The 20455-nt window shown below is 38.3% G+C and overlaps 1 protein-coding gene across 5 annotated transcripts in view; it reads left to right on the top strand.

Moving 5' to 3' along the window:
• Positions 1-20455, top strand: part of LOC103041854 (cGMP-dependent 3',5'-cyclic phosphodiesterase) — a 364471-nt gene that overhangs the window by 289555 nt on the left and 54461 nt on the right. For all 5 annotated transcript variants that reach the window (XM_022669594.2, XM_049467139.1, XM_022669603.2 and 2 more), the window contains 2 exons: positions 8118-8268; positions 16428-16480. In XM_022669594.2, the coding sequence (XP_022525315.2) occupies positions 8118-8268; positions 16428-16480 (204 nt within the window). The remainder of the gene's footprint in view (positions 1-8117; positions 8269-16427; positions 16481-20455) is intronic.

Here is a 20455-nt window from a genome sequence, read left to right as displayed (position 1 = left end):
ACGCAAAGGTTATTCTCTGCTACAGTAGTCAAGGTCGTACAGTAATTCCAGCATGAAATTAGATTGCAACTGGAGTTTACTTCTTTGTTTTCCCACCAAATGCTTGATAACACGTTACCCGAAAGTGTGTGTACACACACGCTGAGATAGAGAGCGAAAGCTGCTGTTCTTTTTGTTTTCCTGCACCATTGCTCTTGAATTCCTCCATCTCAGCAAAGTGAATTCTCCTTTTATCATCTCTGCTGCCACAAGAACCATATGTTAGCTCTAGCTATTACAGCCAATGCATCAATCTGCTGTAGTTCAGCAGATGCACCAGCAGCAACATGAACTGACTGGCTAGTGGAAGCAGCAGATTTTTAAGATTTTTTGGTAACACTTTCTAAAAATCCCTAAACATATTTCATAGTTCCTTAGCATTTGAAGTGTTTTTTTTGTATTAGAACAAAATGTTTTGAAAATGTAATGACGTTAATAAAACACTCTTCACTCAAAGCTGTATAAACATTTGTAATACTCTGTATGACATATAGTACAAGTTTTTTTATTGCATCAGTTTCTAAAGCGAGATTTTCTGTAGAGTCTGAATTGACTTTAGTTTATTTGACTTTCTGTCAAAGAGTCTACATTAACGCCAGTTTATTTGACTGTAGTAACTGAATTGAATCAGTTTCTAAAGTAAGACTGTCTGTAGAGTCTGAACTGATTCCAGTTTCCTTGGCAGTAAAAACTGAATTGAATTAATTTCTAAAGAAGGAACGTCTGTATAGTCTGAATCGACTCTATTTTTTTGACAGTAGAAACTGAATTAAATCATTTCTAAAGTGAGCCTGCCTGTAGAGTCTGAATTGATTCCAGTTTTATTGGCAGTAGAAACTGAATTAAATCAGTTTCTAAAGTGAGACTGTCTGTAGAGTCTGAATTGATTCCAGTTTCCATGGCAGTAAAAACTGAATTGAATCAATTTCTAAAGTAGGAACGTCTGTATAGTCTGAATCGACTCTAGTTTTTTGACAGTAGAAGCAGAATTGAATCAATTTCCAAAGTAAGACTGTCTGTAGAGTCTGAATTGATTCCAGTTTTCTTGGTAGAAGAAACTTAATTGAATCAGTTTCTAAAGTGAGACTGTCTGTAGAGTCTGAATTGGTTCCTTGGCAGTAAAAACCGAATTGAGTCAATCTCTAAAGTAGAAACGTCTGTAGAGTCTGAATCGACTCTAGTTTTTTGGACAGTAGAAACGGAATTGAATTATTTCTAAAGTAAGACTGTCTGTAGAGTCTGCATTGATTCCAGTTTCCTTGGCAGTAGAAACTGAATTAAATCAGTTTCTAAAGTGAGACTGTCTGTAGAGTCTGAATTAATTCCAGTTTCTGTGGCAGTAAAAACTGAATTGAATTCATTTCTAAGGTAGGAACATCTGTAGAGTCTGAATCGACTCTAGTTTTTTGACTGTAGAAACGGAATTGAATCAGTTTCTAAAGTAAGACTGTCTGTAGAGTCTGAATTGGTTCCAGTTTCCTTGGCAGTAGAAACTGAATTGAATAAGTTTCTAAACTGAGCCTGCCTATAAAGTCTGCATTGACTCCAGTTTATTTGACAGTAGAAACTAAATTGAATCATTTTCTGAGGAGAGACTTTCTATAGAGTCTGAATTTTTTCCAGTTTCCTTGGCAGTAAAACAGAATTGAATTAATTTCTAAAGTTGGAACGTCTGTAGAGTCTAAATCAAACTAAATTTAATCAGTTTCTAAAGTGAGCCTGTCTGTAGAGTCTGAATTGACTCCAGTTTATTTGACTATTTGTGGAGTCTGCATTGACTCCAGTTTATTTGACAGTAGAAACTGAATTGAATTATTTTCTGAGGTGAGACTTTCTATAGAGTCTGAATTGACTCTATTTTTTTGACAGTAGAAAGTAAATTAAATTATTTTCTAAAGCGAGCCTGTCTGTATCGACAATCAACTCCAGTTTCCTTGGCAGTAGAAATGTCTTACATAAACGGCCATTAAAAGTACTCTACATTAGAAGTGATCAGCTCATTTACATATTCTGACCAGAGATTTCGCTAAATATCCAAATCCCTCAAATTTACAAACTGTTGCTTTAAATCAGACATCTGTTGTAGTGATAGACAATGCCACCATGTGAGAACATGACTCGAGTGAACTTAAGTAAGTGTACTTTTTTTTAGAAGATTGCACTTACATCATTCCATGATCATTCCTTGTTTTCTTCTGGGACTCAGTAGACCTTGAATTTCTGTATGAAGTCAAACTTATTGAATCAGATGATGATGATATGTTTGAAATGTGCTGATTTGTTCACACACTGTCTGTGGAAATGTCTTCCATCTTCTCACCTCTTCCACATTTTTCCATGATTTCAGTCTTACAAGTGTAAAGAATTGGTCCCAGATTCAGCAGCCCAATATACTGATTAAATATTAATACTCTGAGGAATCTTAACTCCTACTGATATTGCTGGCACACAGTAACACGTGTAGAGACGGGCGGAAGGACATAAACCTCTACAGCTGTTCAAGCTGGAATATCAAGCAAGAAAACAAGTCTGCTGAGCAGCAGTGCTTTAGAAGGGCCCAGCAGGAGTGCACTAAAGTTCACAGCATGACAGTCCTTGGGCAACATTAGCAGAAAAGCCTTATTAGTGTCAAGTTCTGCATCACAGCAGAGCCAGGAGGATCCCTCTATATCACCCCTCGCTCTTGTGTTAGTGTGTATTCCCAATTTGCAAGATGAAGTAATTGTCGTCTTGATCGTTTCAAGATTCTTTCTGGCACTCGAGGGTCTCTAGTTTGTCGGGAACCGTGAGGTTAAAGCTGTGAAGCTGTGTGGCAACCAGACCCAAACTGAGCTACAAAACAGACACATACACAAATTGTTCATTAGTTTCCTAGCTACAGATTCTCTAGCTGTTGTAAAGTTTACTTAGTAAAGTCTACGAGTAGTGAACTCTCTAGCCATGCAGTCAGTGTCAACTCTAGTAACTTGGTAACTTAATACAAAGAGTTTTATTCAAGTTCAGATCATGGCTGTAGAGTCTCATTTAAGTCCAGAGTGTTTCTCAATCCTGGTCATGGTGCCACACTTCCCTGCACATTTTGGAGGTTTCTCTACATTAGTACAACTCTTACATCTCTGAAATTACCTAATTACCTGCCTAATCAAGTCTCTAGTTGGACAGTCCAAATCAAGTCAGGCTTTCCAATGTATATTATCTGAATTAGATCCAGATTCCCTAGCTGTAGAGGCAGCAATCAATCCAGATTCCCTAGCTCTAGATTAAAAATTCAATCCAGGTTACCTCTGAATAGATTCTAGATTCTCTGTCTCTAGAATTGAAAAGAAAAAAGAAAAACTCACTGATTCCAGAATCCAGATTCCCTAAATGTTGAGTCTAAATTGACTCCAATTTCTATAGCAGTAGAATGTGAATTGAGTCTGTATTTGAACTGTCTGTCTATAGGGTCAGAATCAAGCCAAGATTTCCTAACTGTAAAGTGCAAATCAGGTCCACATTTCCTAAGCTTTAGGTCTAGATATTATAGATGTATGTGCCGGTTCAGGTTCCCTGGTTGTCAGAGTTTTGTCTCTAGAATTGAACAATGACTAGATTCCCTAACTGTACAGACTAAACAAAATCTAAACAAATGATTTTATAGCTTTAGCATCTAAAAAGATTTCAGCTTCCTCTGCAGTAGAAACTAAATTAAATCAGTTTTTCTAAAGTGTAGAATCTGAATCAACTCAAGATTCACTAACTGTAAGTGCATACCAACATTCCCTAAGCTGCAGAATCTATCTTGAGTCTAAGTTTTCTATAGTAGCATCAGAATTGGGTCCGGATTCCTTAGCTGAAGGATCAGACTCAAGTCCAGATTCTCTGGCTGTTAAATCCGAATTGATTCTGGAGTCATTGTCTCTAAAATTGAAAACATTACAGTCTAAAAAAAAAAACCTGTTTTTTTAGCTGTAGAGTCTGAATCAAATTGAGTTCCCTTGGCAGTAGAAACTGAATTAAATCACTTCTAAAGTGAGACTCTGTAGAGTCTGCATTGACTCCAGTTTATTTGACTGTAAAAATTGTGTTTCATTGGCAGTAGAAACTGAATTAAACTAGTTTCTAAACTGTCTGTAGAATCAACTTCAGATTTTCTTGCTGTAGAATCTGATTTAAGTCTAGATCCAGACATACAATCCACATCAAGAATAGCTTCCCTAAGTAGAGTCAGGAATAGAATTGGTGCAGGATTATAATTGAGTGCAGATTTTCTCGCTGTTTCCTGGAATAAAAAATGTCTATATTTCCTAACTGCACAGTCCAAATACGGACATGATTTGAACTTGATTGGACACCTAGGAAACCCAGACTCAACTCAGATTCTACAGCCAGCTAATCTGAAATCTGATCTCCTGGCTGTACAATCTGATTTGAGTCCAAAGTGTCCAATCAAATTCAAATCATGTCCAAAGAAAGTTGGATATGTTTTTATTCACATACCGTATTTTTCGGACTATAAGGCGCACCGTATTATAAGGCGCACGATGAGTGAACGGTCTATTTTTAGTGTTAGTCCATACACAAGGCGCACTGGATTATAAGGCGCACTAAATGAAACTTTATTTATATCAGTAACAATAACTCTGAGCAATAAATCCTTCACAATATCTGTGAAAAATAACAACATCTCTGAGCAATAAATCAACAAGCACAGCAAGTACGTATTACTCCGCGATGCTCCTGACAACGGTAGCCGCAACGCTCCGACAGACCATAATATTATGTTGAAGCACAGCAAGTACCGCATTACTCCGCGAGGCTTCTGACTATAATAGCGTGCTGTGCCGAATTTGGTGAATAAAACGGTTTTAAAACAGAGATAAAGATTGGATAAGTTTCATTTCTGGATGAAGTGATTTCCAGCGCTGTTTGGATATAACTGTGGATTACAGGAGACTGGATTGATGGATTCTCTTTAGTCTGGACGCGTTTTGAAGGTAGGACCTGTGGCTGAGCGCGGGTGTGTGTTCGGGGGGTGGCGGCAGTGACCGGAGGTTACCCCAGGACAAAAGGAGAGCCTTTTATTACTGGAAACATGCGCTCTGACGCAGCTCTAATTCATGAAACATACATCCTACAGTAAAAGCACAGTTCTGGAATCCGGAGAGCCAGACGGTTCGAATGGTGTATGACATGACCGCATTCGATGAAATATGGACGAACGATAAACGCAAAAATGAGAGTTATGAATTATTAAAATCATAACCAAGGCATAAATAGGCTAAATAGCTCAAAAGCAGAGATTCTAAGCTTTAAAATGGTATATTGGATGTCTATATTGAACCTGTAACTGTTCATAACTATTCAGAAACACAGCCAGTTATGAAATATTAAATATTTCTGGCCCGCCGGTGGGCCAGCGCGTGTTAAGAGGTTAACTTTACTTAGAAGTGGGCGCTAAAAAGAAACAGTTTGTGCTATTACCCCAGAACGGGTGGAAAGGAAAGTTTACCGGCACCTTGTTCTGGCCACGGAGCTACAGTGGAAACTAGCTACCCTGAGCCACAGCCGAGAGGCAGTACGGCAGTCAAAGGTAACCGCGCGCTAGCCCAAGAGGGGGATCTTTTTCTGGCGTGGGTGAGGAATTCTGCACAACAGAGCGCCGTGTACCACATAAAATCGAGGTCAGTAAACACAAGCAAAATCCATACACAAGGCGCACTGCATTATAAGGCGCAATGACGATTTTTGGGAAAAAATAAGTATTTTAAGTGCGCCTTATAGCCCGAAAAATACGGTACTTGTGATATCTGGAAAATACATTGTTCTGAATTCTGTATGAGTTTGTACCAGATGAGTTGTAAATGCAAGAATTGAACTTTTGAACTCTTATGTTGAGGTGCCGATCATAGTCTTTGAAGTCTGAGTCGAGTCGAGTCGTGTGTCAATAAATTAAAACTGAAGTGCGACTCAAGTCACGAGCCGAGAGCCGAGTCCTCATCTTTGGGCTGAGTGGATCTGGAGAGGGCCGACAGGAGTGGAAAGCTTCAGCAGTAAAAGGATGGAGTGTGTGTGCCGGTGTCGCCCTGTGTTTGCTTTATTTGGAGCCTTCCCAACCTCAGAGCTGTGTTAGACAAGAGCTCACTTCGGCTTTAGTACTCCACAGGGTGGAGTAAGTGAAGATGCTGTAGGCAGAGAGAGGGATAGATGGGGAGAGGGATACAACAAGCAGGCTGAGGAAAGAGGGGAAGAGGAGGATGATAGAGAGTGATAACCAGAGAAAGTAACCAAGAGAAAGAGAGAGAGAAGAATGACCTTTCCGGAGAGAAATAACAGAAAGACAAAAATAAAAAGCCCCAGGGAATGATATGAAGGGCTTTCAGAAAGCAGTTTTTGATGGCAGATAATGCCAAAATAAGGGGGACTGGAACGTACATTCTTTTTGTGAGGTATTTTCTACCAATGAATGGCTTTCAGAGTCTGTAGCAGCTCTTTTTGAATCTGCCTGTAGAGTCAGATTCAAGTCTACAGCAGTAGGATTTATTTCAAGTCGAAGTATAGAGTCCCCGGCAGTAGGATCTGATACAACTCCAAAGTAGGATCTGATTCAAGTCCTGAGTCCCCAGCTGTAGAATCTGATTCAAGTAGGATCTGATTCAAGTTCAGAGACACAAGCTGTAGGATCTGATTCAAGTCTAGTGTCCCCAGATATAGTATCTGATTCAAGTAGGATGGATCTGATTCAACTCCAGAGTCCCCAGCTGTAGAATTTGATTCAACTCCAGAGTCCCCAGCTGTAGAATCTGATACAAGTCCAGAGTTCCCAGATGTAGCATGCAATTCAAGTAGGATCTGATTCAAGTCCAGAGTCCCCAGCTGTAGAATCTGATTCAAGTCCAGAGTCCCCAGCTGTAGAATCTGATTCAAGTCCAGAGACCCCAGCTGTAGAATCTAATTCAAATCCAGAGACCCCAGCTGTAGAATCTGATTCAAGTCTAGAGTCCCCAGCTGTAGAATCTGATTCAAGTCCAGAGTCCCCAGCTGTAGAATCTGATTCAAGTCCAGAGTCCCCAGCTGTAGAATCTGATTCAAGTCCAGAGTCCCCAGCTGTAGAATCTGATTCAAGTCCAGAGACCCCGGATGTAGCATGTGATTCAAGTAGGATCTAATTCAAGTCCAGAGTCCCTAGCTGTAGAATCTAATTCAAGTCCAGAGTCCCCAGATGTATAATCTAATTCATGTCCAGAGTCCCCAGATGTAGGATCTGATTCAAGTCCAGAGTCCCCAAATGTAGGATCTGATTCAAATAGAATCTAATTCAAGTCCAGAGTCCCCAGCTGTGGAATCTAATTCAAGTCCAGAGTCCCCAGATGTAGAATCTAATTCAAGTCCAGAGTCCCCAGCTGTAGAATCTAATTCAAGTCCAGAGTCCCCAGCTGTAGAATCTAATTCAAGTCCAGAGTCCCCAGCTGTAGAATCTAATTCAAGTCCAGAGTCCCCAGCTGTAGAATCTAATTCAAGTCCAGAGTCCCCAGATGTAGGATCTGATTCAAATAGGATCTGATTCAAGTCCAGAGACCTCAGATGTAGGATATGATTAAAAGAGGGTCTGATTTAGGTCCAGAGTCTCCAGATGTAGAATCTAATTCAAGTCCAGAATCCCAAGCTGTAGAATTGAGGTCAAATCTAGAGATCTTAGCTTTAGTCTCAATCAGATCTAGAGATCCTAGCTGTAAAATTTTATTCAAGTTCACCATACCCATCTATAGAACATAAGTTAATTGTGGAGTCCCAAATAGTTGAGTCTGATTCAATCTAGGGTCCCTGACTGTAGAGTCTGATTCAAGTCCAGAGTCTCCATCTTTATAATCTGAGTCAGATCTAGAGATCCTAACTGTGGAGTCTGTAGTTTGTATGTTAGTTGTATGAGGGTAGGTCTAATGACCCCTTGCTCCAGAGTCAAGAACATAGAGTTCCTAGCTGTAGATCTCTATATTCACTAACACTGAACGCTATGTAATATTGGCTGTGTCATGCCGTAAAAATGCCATGGCAGATGTCATTAACCGTCATGCTCTGTGTGTTTTTTTTTTTACCAGCTTACTGTGGCCTGTAAAAGAGTGCAGGCTCTAAAGAGGGCTACAACACGGCCGACAGCCCAATCCCAGGAGTCACCACTCAAAGCCGATCCTGCCGCTGCCGAGGAAAAGGACTACAGAGAATTAGATCGCAAGATTCTGCAGCTCTGTGGTATGAGACAAACACAAGCTTTCACCAACAAAAAGCTAAATTGTAAATTATTACTAAAGTAAAGATTAATATGAAATTATTTAGCAAACAAAAAGTGTTAAACAAACCAAAATCTCTTTTATATTTTAGATTCTTCAATTATCAAATATTCATGTCACACAGATTCTTCATATCTTGGCTGGATTTTCTCAGTCAGCTTTATGAAGTAGAGTCACCTGGAATTTCAGGCTTTCAGTTAACAGCTGTGCTGAACTCATCAAGAGTTAATTACTTGAATTTCTTGTCTCTTAATGTGTTTGAGAGCATCAGTTGTGTGAAGTTGTGAAGAGGTAGAGTTACAGGTATACAGTGAATAGCTCTGTTTGAGTAATGTTCTAATCCAGATTATGGCAAGAAATACTCAACTAAGTAAAAAAAAAATACTCTAAGAAACGAAGGTCAGTCAATGCGAAATATTTCAAGAACTTTGAAAGTATCCTTTAGTCTAGTCACAAAGACCATCTAAAATGTTATGATGGAACTGGCTCTCATCAGGATCGCCCAAGGAAAAGAAGAGCAAGAGTTCCCTCTGTTGCACAGGATACATTTATCAGAGCTACCTAAATGGTTCTTCACAGAGTATGTTGGTGTGTTTAACACTTTTAAGTTACTACATGATTCCTTATGTGTTCCTTCATATTCTGTATGACCTCAGTATTCCTATACATTGTTGGAAAAAAACATTGGATGAAAAGGTGTGTCTAAACCCTTGACTGGTACTGTATATCATATACATTCACTGAGTACTTTATTGGAAGCTTCAATTTAAGACTGAGTTAGGTGTTATTTTACTCTCAAAACATCATTAGTCTTAAATGCCATTTAAAAAAAAGTCAAAATGATTTTAGAAATATTCTTTTCCATCCTGGTCCTACATCATTTCAGGAGTAGCTTAGCTACTTTAATCCATCTTGTCAAAGGATGGTAGCATTGAAATTTAAGCCTGGCTAGAGCTGCCCTAGACGACTGTAAGTACTATCATTGTACCAGGCCAGCCATTTGCCTGTAAATTACATAATTGTACAGCATAAAACAGTGATCCTCTAAATCATCACACACTACAGATCTCCACCCAAGAACTAAGTGTCAGGAGCTTTATTAAAAGGGTTTTCTCGGCTGTGCAGCTGCACACAAGCTTCAGATCAATACCTGCACAATGCCTTCCATCGACTGAAGTGGTGTAACACATTGGAACACTAGACTCTGAAGCCCTGGAAACATGTCCTGTGTAGTGATGAACCTGGGTTTTGGGGATTCTAGAAGAACAGAGCAGAATTCCAACAACAAAGTTTGGTGGAGGAGCAAAGCAAACTCCATAAAGACATGGTTTAATGAGTTTGGTGTGGTGGAACTCACAGTGGCTTGCACAAAGCCCTGAACTTAACCCCACTGAACAACCTTAGGGATGAGCTGGAACATGGATTCCAATCCTACACAAAACATGCTCGCCAACATCTGTGACTGACCTCGTAAATGTGTTTTTTGTGCTCACATTCCCACATTCCCACTCAAACTTTTTTGTGTAAAGCCTTTAGAGAAGGGTGGAGGCTAGAGTAGCTGCAAGTGGGCCATATTAATACTCATGTTCATTCCAAATATTAACTCTAGATATTAATACCCATGGTTTTGGATGGAGCTCCATCATTTCAGAGAAACAAAATTCCACAGGAACCTATGCCTGAAATTAGGCATGGTCCTAATAAGTTCAAATTTGTTTATCTGTTTTAGAGAGTCCTATTCTTTTGGCAATACTTCTCTACAGGGAATGGACAAGCTGTGTGTGTATCGTTCACATTTTCTCACCTTACAACCACAAACCTAAATGTATTTTATTAAGATTTTAAGTAATAGACTAGCAAAATGTAGTTGTAGTAACTGTGAAGTGGAATGATTTTCAAAATGTGAATCAAACAACGTGCCAAAGTACAGGCCAGAGAAGCAGCCAAGAGGCCCATGGTCACTCTGGAGGAGCTGCAGAAATCCACAGCTCAGGTGGGAGAATCTGTCCACAGTACAACTATAAGTCGTGCACTTCACAAATCCAGGCTTTATGGAAAAGTGTCAAGAAGAAAACCATTGTTTGTTGAACTTTTTGGCCTAATGGCAAAATTCTATAGATGGCAGAAAAGTAACACTGCTAATCACCCTGAATCACCCTGAATCCCCACTGTGAAACATGGTGGTGGCAGCATCATGCTGTGGGGATTATTTTCTGTGTGTTGCGTTTCAATATGAGGGGGATTTATTTCTTTAAGGGTGTTTTTGATAGTTAGTTTTAGACACAGGATAGTTTTGTGTGAGTTCATGTGTTATATAATTATAGAAAATATATATATATAGAATGTTTTTACTAATGTAAAAAACCCTCTAACCAGGCAAAGAACTATGTAGACCTATTCCAGTGTGTTCTTGAGCGGTTGTGGTTCTATATGTAACCACTGGCTTTACTACAGAACCTTGAAGAAAAATTAAACATTAATTAAAAGGGAAACAGTTTTATGTTCATTTAAACAGTAAAAATGCATTTTAATTATTGCTCTGGGATGATCTCTCCTAACTTCCTTGCAAGTGCAAGGGAAGTTCCTTCACATGATAAAAGCATTCCCAGCACTAAAGTGCAGGACCTCACGTTCAGTTCAGCAGGCCAGTGGAATGCAGACAATGGTAACAACTGTCCGTTTAGCACAAACAAGCGTAATAAGTGCTGATCTGGAATCAGCTTCTCCTCCGTTTTACGTCACAAGCACACAATAATATGAACCCGATCTGACCTCAGGACTTTTAGTGGGTTTGATGAATCTGGAGTTGGTTGTGTTCTACCAGACCCAACAGTAAACTGTGTGATATTCCTGTCTGATCTATGAGCTGATAAACCACAGGTAACCATGAACCTGCTAAATGAAAAGGTTAATTGTTATGTTGACTTCCCCACAATACTTCCCACAGTCCTTCCCACAGTCCATACCAAAAAAGCATAACAATCGTTATTAGACCATTAGGTTAAAGAGTGAATGACCGCCTTAGTTCAAAAAATTAATGTTAAATCATATTAATAATAAACTGTAAGGATTACAATATGAATCCAATTACATTTGTAAGTGTATGTAAATAACAATTAATAGCATTGCAGTGGCGTTTCTAGTTTGGCTGTTCATTTTCTGCACATTTTGCAATATTTTTGAAGGTTTGTAGTTGGCTGTTTATTCTATAAACATTTAACTATGTTCATAGTTGTCAAGGTTTCTGTCTTGGCTGTTCATTCTCTGAAAAATTAGCTTTATTTTTTTATTTTTGTAGGTTTTTGTAGATCAGCTGTTCATTCGTTGGACAATGTTTGACTCTTCATTCTCTACACATTTATTACGATCTATTAATTTTAGGTTTGTCACTTTGCTGTTCTGTCTTTATTTTGTGTAGGTTTCTGGCTTGGCTGTTCATTTATTAAATATTTTGGTGATTTGCATCATGTTGGAGGTTTTTAGCTAGGAACCAATTTTCATCATTTTATGGAAGGATCTAGCTTGGCTGTTCGGTCTTCATTTCGTGGAGGGTTCTGTTCATTCTCTGAACATTTACTATATTCATAATTTTAGAAGCTTTTAATTTGACTGTTCATTCTCTGAACAATTAGAAATGTGTACTATTTTTGGAGGTTTTGTAGATTGACTGTTCTCTCTGCTTTTTTTGACTGTTCTCTGAACATATTTATCATTTTTGAAGGTTTGTAGTTTCATTGTTTATTCTCTCAACATCAATCAATATTCAGTTTTAGAGGTTTGTAACTTGGCTGTTAATTCTCCGAACACTTATACAGATATTTGTATAATATTGGAAGTTTTTACCTTGGCTGTCGTTTTTTTTTTCTTTAAGGCGTTCCATAGTTTGGCGTCTGCCAAATGTAATGTAATGTAATGTAATGTAAATAGTTTTTTAGGTTTTTAGCTTGGCTGTTCATTCTGTGAATTTTTAGTGACTTCCATGATTTTGGAAGTCTTTAGCTGGGCTGTTCATTATCTGAACAGTTAACTATTTTTTTAAATCATTTTTGGAGGGTTCTAGCTTGGCTGTTCTGTCTTAATTATTGGAGGTTTCTGGTTTGGCTGTTTATTCTCTGAATGTTTAGGGACTTCCATAAGTTTGGAGGTTTGTAGCTCAGCTGTTCATTCTCTGAATATTTAGCAATATTCATCATTTTGGAGGATTCTGGCTGGACTGTTCCTTCTCTGAACATGTACCTATATTTATCAGTTGTCTATCATGGCTTGGCTGTTCATTCTCTATATATTTATATAGTTTCTTATCATATTTCTCACAGGCTTTTCTGTCTTTAAATAACAATTGTATTATTTCTTGATTAGCTTTTCTGACCAATTAGATATTTTTTCTCTTTTAGAAGATTTCTTACTTGACTTACTTGCTTGCTTGTCTGAATAATTAGCTACAAATAATTGTTTGTCATTTTATTGCTGTTTATCATCTGAATAATTAGCTATGCTTTGTGATGTTGGCTGTTCCCTGTTTAAATAATTATCTGTGTTTGGTATTTGAACAGATTTCTTGGGTGGGGTTTGTTCTCTGTTTAATTAGCTACTTTGTCTGTAAAATAAGATTTTTAATAAGTGGTTCACTGTAAGATTTCATGCTTGGCGTTTAGTCTGTGATTGATTAGTTTGAGTATGTTTTTCATGTTACGTTTCTTGCTTTGCTCTTTGGTCTGTGGATTATTAGCTCTGTGTTTATATTGTGTAAAGTTCTTTGCTTGGCTCTTCGTTCTGTAAATGATGAGTTTTCCATGTTAGAGGGTTTTTTTATGGTTGTTCGGACTCTGATTTATTAGTTATTTTTGGCGTTTTTTTGAAAACGCCTCGGTTGGCCGCTCAGTCCCTGAACGATTAGTTATGTGTCAGCTCCTTATGGGCCGGCTTGACACGCTCATTGGCTTCACAGGAAACAGCTACACAGTTTTTTAATAACTGGGGAAGGTTGCATTGTGGTCGCCAAACAATTAGGTGATATGTCATCTCTGCCCAGACTGGCTTAACATGATACACTTGTTTTCTGTATCCTCGTTGTCCCTAATGAGGTTCTGAGTGCAGGAGGTAGCCCTCCTATTCCCCTATCACAGGATGTGCCAGTTTCTCAGGGGTTGGCTTGGCGGTTCCTCCAGTTCCATGGGACTTAATTATGCGCCTGACGAAACAAATGGGTTTTTAAGCCTACGCGCTGTATCCCACTCTGCTCTGACTGTGAGAGTGTCCGAGTGTTTCCACTGGCGGGAAGGTTTTGTTCCATAACAGGAAACTTTTGTGTCTGATGTTTTTTTTTACAGTCTAATATGAGGCTGGGTATTATTTTAAATGTTTTAATACGGATACAATACTTTCAATTTGATATAAATACCCAAACGTTACTTTTTCCAATACCTTTTTCTAAATTGAAGCCAAAACATACAAAAAGAGATAATTATTCTCACACTGCATATTTATTTAACAGCTGACATGAGTAATCTCATTCTCGTACTGTCACCATGAGAGACTCATCTTTCTGGATCTTGTATGAAAGAAAATAGTGAGCATGTTTGTGAAGCTTTATTAAAAACAAAAGCAGCATCAATACTTTAACTGCTTAAATGACTCAGTGTAGTGCGGCTTACTTCTGCTTTACTTCCATCAGACTTACTGTATTATAATATCTCAGGGTAGTATCTCAGAGTGAGGGGGGAGAATGCGCAAGAGACAGAGCAATTGTCCGAGAGACAGAGCGAGAGAGGGAGAGACAGTGTGAGAGAGGGAGAGACAGAGTGAGAGAGGGAGAGACAGAGCAATAGAATGAGGGAGAGAGAGCAATTGTCCGAGAGACAGAGCGAGAGAGGGAGAGACAGTGTGAGAGAGGGAGAGACAGAGCAAGAGAGGGAGAGACAGAGCAATAGAATGAGGGAGAGACAGAGCAAGAGAGGGAGAGGCAGAGCGATAGAATGAGGGAGAGACAGAGCGATAGAATGAGGGAGACAAAGCGAGAGAGGGAGAGACAGAGCAAAAGAATGAGGGAGAGACAGAGCGAGAGAGGGAGAGACAGCAATAGAGTGAGGGAGAGACAGAGAAAGAGAGGGAGAGACAGAACAATAGAATGAGGGAGAGACAGAGCAATAGAGTGAGGGAGAGACAGAGCGATAGAATGAGGGAGAGACAGATCGAGAGAGGAAAAGACAAAACAATAGAGTGAGGGATAGACAGAGCGAGAGAGGGAGAGGCAGAGTGATAGAGTGAGAGAGGCAAAGCAAGAGAGGGAGAGACAGAGCGATAGAGTGAGAGAGACAAAGCAAGAGAGGGAGAGACAGAGCGATAGAGTGAGTGAGACAAAGCAAGAGAGGGAGAGAAAGAGCAATAGAGTGAGAGAGTGAGAGATAGAGTGAGAAAGAGAGAGAGAGCACAAGTGAGGGAGAGTTAGAGTGAGTGAGAGAGAGAGAGATAGAGAGAGAGAGAGCACGAGTGAGAGACAGAGTGAGAGCCAGAGAGACAGAGCGAGAAAGAGACAGAGCAATATATATATCTTTCCTATGGTTATTCAGCCAAATATATATCCTGGTTAAGTGGATCATTTGTGTTTTAGTCGTTTAGCTCAGTTCACTCTCATTCCTTTTGGACTCAAATAGATGAATTTTTCCCTGTGGCAGTTTGCAGTAATTATCAGATTTAACAGTGGAGCTAAAAAGTGGAAAATCTCTCCATAAACCACCGCTGGAGATGATCTGGATGGTAGAGGTGAGGAACAGATCAGGAGGTCATGAAGCTCATTAGAAACAATGAGGGATTCAGTTATTAGTTTCTGACTCATATAAAGTCACTACAATTAAATCAGATCAATCAGAGGATTTTGCCTGTTCCAAAAAAATCAAACAGTAGCACACACACCTACTCACACACACACACACACACACACACACACACACACACACACACACCTACAATTCATCACTTGGCTCTGACAGTCTCTAAGCACCTGCTCAATTTTCCATGCCGAATTCAGAGCTACAGCTGTAACAACTCTGTCTCGTTATCACACACACACACACACACACACACACACACACTTAATCCATGTATCACTGACTCACAGGCATAACTAATCCTGAGCTGCTCGATTTTGACAACTATATCTGATTCTCTCTCTCTCTCCCTCTTGCTGACCGTCTCTTTTTCTCTCATCTCCCTCTCATATATCTTTCTCTCTATCACTCCATTTCTCTCTCTCTCTCTCTCTCTCTCTCTCTCTCTCTCTTTCTCTCTCACTTCCTCATATTCATTCGCATCCTCTTTCTTTCCCTACCCCCCTTCTTTTTTCTCAAATTCAAATTCATATTTAATAGCTTTTATTGGCATGAATTGTAATTAGCACCTGTTTCCAAACCAAATAATATGATGCTTATAATTAATAGTGATAATATTTGTGTAGAAAACAAACAGAAACTAATTTTGCATATATTTACATACCTCTCTATCTCTCTCTCTCTGAATTTTTATTCCTTTCTGTAAAAACAAGACAAACATGGTGACAGCGGAGGAGGTTGTGATAATATAATGAATTAAATTAAATTAAGTTATTGTTATATAACTGCATACTTGCACTTTCTATCTATTTAATACATATCAATGATTTCCTGTGGTACTGCTCTGTTCTCTCTGTATGTGTAAGTGTTTAGTGAATGTGCACAAATACTGAATGCAGAATACAGACGGGTGGATCTGTATTTATATCAGTATTTAACATTGACTGCAAATGAGCCTTTAAACATCTACATACAGGAGATACAGACAATCCTGAGTGTTATCATCTTGGCACATCTCAGCACTAGGGAATCAATGATAATCCTAATCCTAACATCTTAAGATGTATAAATTGGGACTAAGCCCAACTAGATCAGCTTTACTATAATGTTTGTTAGTAGATTGTTACTAATGCAAGTAATCCAGCATCATCTGAACATTCTGCTTCTTCTTATAGAGCTCAGTAGATGCATCGTGTTGTGTATGTTGGATAAAATGATCAGATATTTAGTAGCTCTGTGTTCTGACTGACTGTGTTTCTGTCTAATGCTTGTGTTTGATCTGATTGATTGACAGGTGGGCTGTACGATCTGGACGCTTCCTCCCTTCAGCTCAAGGTTATCAACTATGTAAGTAACACATAGACACACACACACACACACACACACACACTCACTAACAATCTATGTTTCAGGGGGCCTTATGACAAGAACAGACTACATCACAACCAAACTCTAAATGACTAAACGACTCTATCACGACTAAACCCTAAACCATATATTTTTTTTCATTAAGAGCTGAAATGTGTTTCTTCGAAGAAATGATACATACCAGTCTTGTTTAAAAAATGTTTTAAACCTTTCCTAATCTTTAAAATACGCTTTTTTTGCAATAATTTCTGCCCTCTCAGGTTTAACCGTGCTATAGGTGTGGATGATGTTTCCCTGCCTCTAAACCCATACATCACCCAGTGCCCCTCCCAAACTAACCCTCACTCTCTTTTTTTTTTTTTAGCATTTTTCAAATTTGAGCTGAGGGTGGAGTCAGCTAAAATTAAGAGGTTTAGTTTCCCTTTAAATATAATTTTCAATGTTCTTCATTAATGCAAAACTTCAGTATAGAACCCTGACAATTAAAAGAACCAAGCAGATGCTAAATATGTTTTTTTTACCTAATTAAAGACTACTTAACAGTTGTTTGAGTCAACATTCTAGGCTATAGCACTTTAAGCACAAAAGAAAAGAGAAAAAATTGAAAAATACTTATTGGGACAGCACAGTAACAGTACAGTAGGATGTTGGTTAAATCAATGTAATAGAATTAGCAGTTAGTGTTCTCCTCCAAGCGTGTTGATTTGCTCATTGATGCTGTATTAGCGGTAGTTTAAAAAGCCTCAGAGGAAGCACATGCTAGCCCTTACTTGCACAACACTGGTAGTATATGTAGATTTATCTGACAGGGCCTAGTTAGTGGGTGTAAACTGGAAAAATGTAGTATAGTTTGTATGACTTTAGTATTAATCTGCAAAGTTGAAAATGTTAAAAGTATTTAAAAAATAAACACTGAATTTAAGGTGTGTCAAACTTTTGACTAGTACTGTGTGAAGTACTAGTACTACTACACAGTAATAGTAAATAGTACACAGTTAATAGTACACAGTTGAGATGCAAACCTTACATGTGGCATCATCTCAAAGCGTAATGTTTTAAAAATGCTGCAAAACATCTAGAAGAGAATAATAATAATAATAATAATAATAATAATAATAATAATAATAAACTTTATTTATATAGCACCTTTCATACATTAAAATGCAGCTCAAAGTGCTGTACATAGAAAAAAGGCAATTAAAACACTAATAAAAAAGGAAAATGGAAAAGGAAAAAACAGTAAAATTAAAAATAAAAGGAACATTTAAATAACATGTAATAGAAAACAAAATAATATAAAATAAAATGTATAAAACTGTAAAAGGACAAAAATAATAATAATTAAATAATAAAAATTACAAAATAGTGTGACTATGAAATAAAACAATTAAAACATAAAACAAATGGATTAATTATTAAAACAAAGAAATATGTCTTAAGCTGCTTTTTGAAAGAAGAGGTGTGGGAACAAGTGGTTACAACAAAATGAAGAGTTCTGACTGCTTTTTGTAAAAAAGCACCTTGCGAACTGTGAAGCATGGGGGTGGATGTATCATGCTTTATAGTGGTGCTACTGTGGATCATTGAGCATACAACTGTACATGCACAAACAAGTACATACACACAAATATGCATCATAGAGCAACAAGAGACTGCATCAGAGGACACACTCACACTTACACACACACTCACACACACTCACATCCACTCACTGCACAGTGAAAAAGATGTCCTTGGTTAGATAAGCACATTATTGAAGAATTGATCTGTTTTGTTCTCTCTTTCTCTTTTCATTGTACTGAAAAGGCTTCAGCTAGTCTCTCGCTGTGTTAATGCATGCCCGTGTGTGTGTGTGTGTGTGTGTGTGTGTGTGTGTGGAGCTGGGCTGGGTCTATATTTTATTTATGAGTGCAGAACAGATAAGAGTGTTATTAAAGTCACGCCTGAGGCGCTCAAGGGCATTCCTCCATTCAGAGGAAGAAAAGAGAGACGCTTTACAAATGAGTGCCTTCACAACAATTTTCACAGCCAAATAATTAACCTCTAATTATTACGGAGCTTTCACTACCGCTTAACCGTTCACTCGCCGTCTGTTCCGGAGTGGCTTTATAGGAAAAGTTCAGTCCAGGGCACCATTAGACCCAGTTTACTGATTCAGTGGCATCTTCACTGAGATCATGGTGGTAAAAAGTCATTTTCTTTCCTTGATAAACCTTTATTACATTCATGGCTCAAATCATCATTGATCAAATACTTCTAAATAAGCAACTACCAGGAATTATTCTATTTAGTTCTATTCGAATTCATACATATAGCGTTTTTCACCACAAATGTGAAAGAGATACGGGTCCAAGCCGCTTATGAGTAACACCATGGTGATAGCACCAACAGTGGCAATAAAAAAACTCCCTTTAGACTAAGAGAAAGAAACCTTAGGAGGAACCAAAACTCAGTCAGAGGAGCCCATCCTCCTTTGGTTGACCCAGACAGTACAAACAAACAACAGAACAAAAACACCAGTAAAAAGAGATAATGGAGAGCTATAGCTAATGTAGAAACAGCTTCTGAGTTATGAGTGTGAGTAGATGATGGGCACATGTTAAGTGTTAATGTTAAAGAGATAATAATAATGGGGAACTATAGCTAATGTAGCAACAGGTCCTGAGTTATGAGTGTGAGTAGATGATAGGCACATGCTCCATGTTAATGTAAAAGAGATAATGAAGAGCTAAAGCTAATGTAGAAACAGCTTCTGAGTTATGAGTGTGAGTAGATGATAGGCACATGCTCCATGTTAATGTAAAAGAGATAATGAAGAGCTAAAGCTAATGTAGAAACAGCTTCTGAGTTATGAGTTTGAGTAGATGATGGGCACATGCTCAGTGTTAATGTTAAAGAGATAATGGAGAGCTATAGCTAATGTAGAAACAGCTTCTGAGTTACCTGTGTGAGTAGTTGCTGGATATATGCTCAATGGAAAAGTCCAGACACCTTTCAACATCCAAATGTAATATTAGATTTATTGGTTTCAGTTTGAGAATTTGACAACCAATATTTTTAACACAGGTTTACTTTATATATTTGATTATAGCGCCACCATGTGGAGTAATGAACCAGTAACTTTAGTGAGTCAAATCGAGGGCGAGTTTAAGACAGCTTTCACAAGTTTGTGAAAGTGTTTTCCCCTCGGTTTGGTTTGTTTTCACACAGGCACAAACCTAAACACACCAAAAGGCACCCCCACAAACTAAGCGAGCACATCGTCTCCTCTGATTGGTCAGATGTTGGGTTTACAAGTGGGCTCAGTGCTGCTGACAGTCATCTATTTAAACTTTTTTTTAAAGTTTAAAGTTTTCTATGTTCTGTACTTTTATGGTTGAAAGTGAAAAAAAAATCTGTACTTAGATTGTTTATATAAGTATATGACAATGTGTTTTTATAATTTTATAGATTACAAAAAATGTAATAAAGCAGCAATCTGTACATTTCAGGAGTTTGGAAATTTAGAGACATCTCTGGAGAGAATGTGTAATCGCACTAAGAACTAATTGGATGGGAAGAGGTACTTTTAATGCAGGTTGATTTAAACAAATGGCTCTGTAAAACTGTATTTTTTGAAAGTTTTGTTTTGTTCATGTTGTTAATTTATGACAAACTAAGTGACACCATCACCTATTAGCTGCAGTAATTATCTGAGGAACTAATCAGGTTAAACTGCACCTGAACAGCCGCTAAGCTCAAACATGTGGAGTTTGTTTGATAGTTGGTTCGAACTGAGGTCGGATCACGTTCTCACCACAAACAGAACCACTCAGCTGGATGGTGCATTCTGGCTTGTGATTGGCTACTAAGTGATGACAAAACAAACCGTGTGTAGCTGAAACTCGATTTGTATACTCTGATGTAACTCCTAAGCAATGGATTTTCTGTGTACGTGTGTGTGTGTGTGTTAGT

Source organism: Astyanax mexicanus, chromosome 18, assembly GCF_023375975.1.
Source record: "Astyanax mexicanus isolate ESR-SI-001 chromosome 18, AstMex3_surface, whole genome shotgun sequence".
NCBI lineage: Eukaryota > Metazoa > Chordata > Actinopteri > Characiformes > Acestrorhamphidae > Astyanax > Astyanax mexicanus.
The sequence above is the reverse complement of the archived record's forward strand: the minus strand, read 5'-3'. Positions and strand labels throughout refer to the sequence as shown.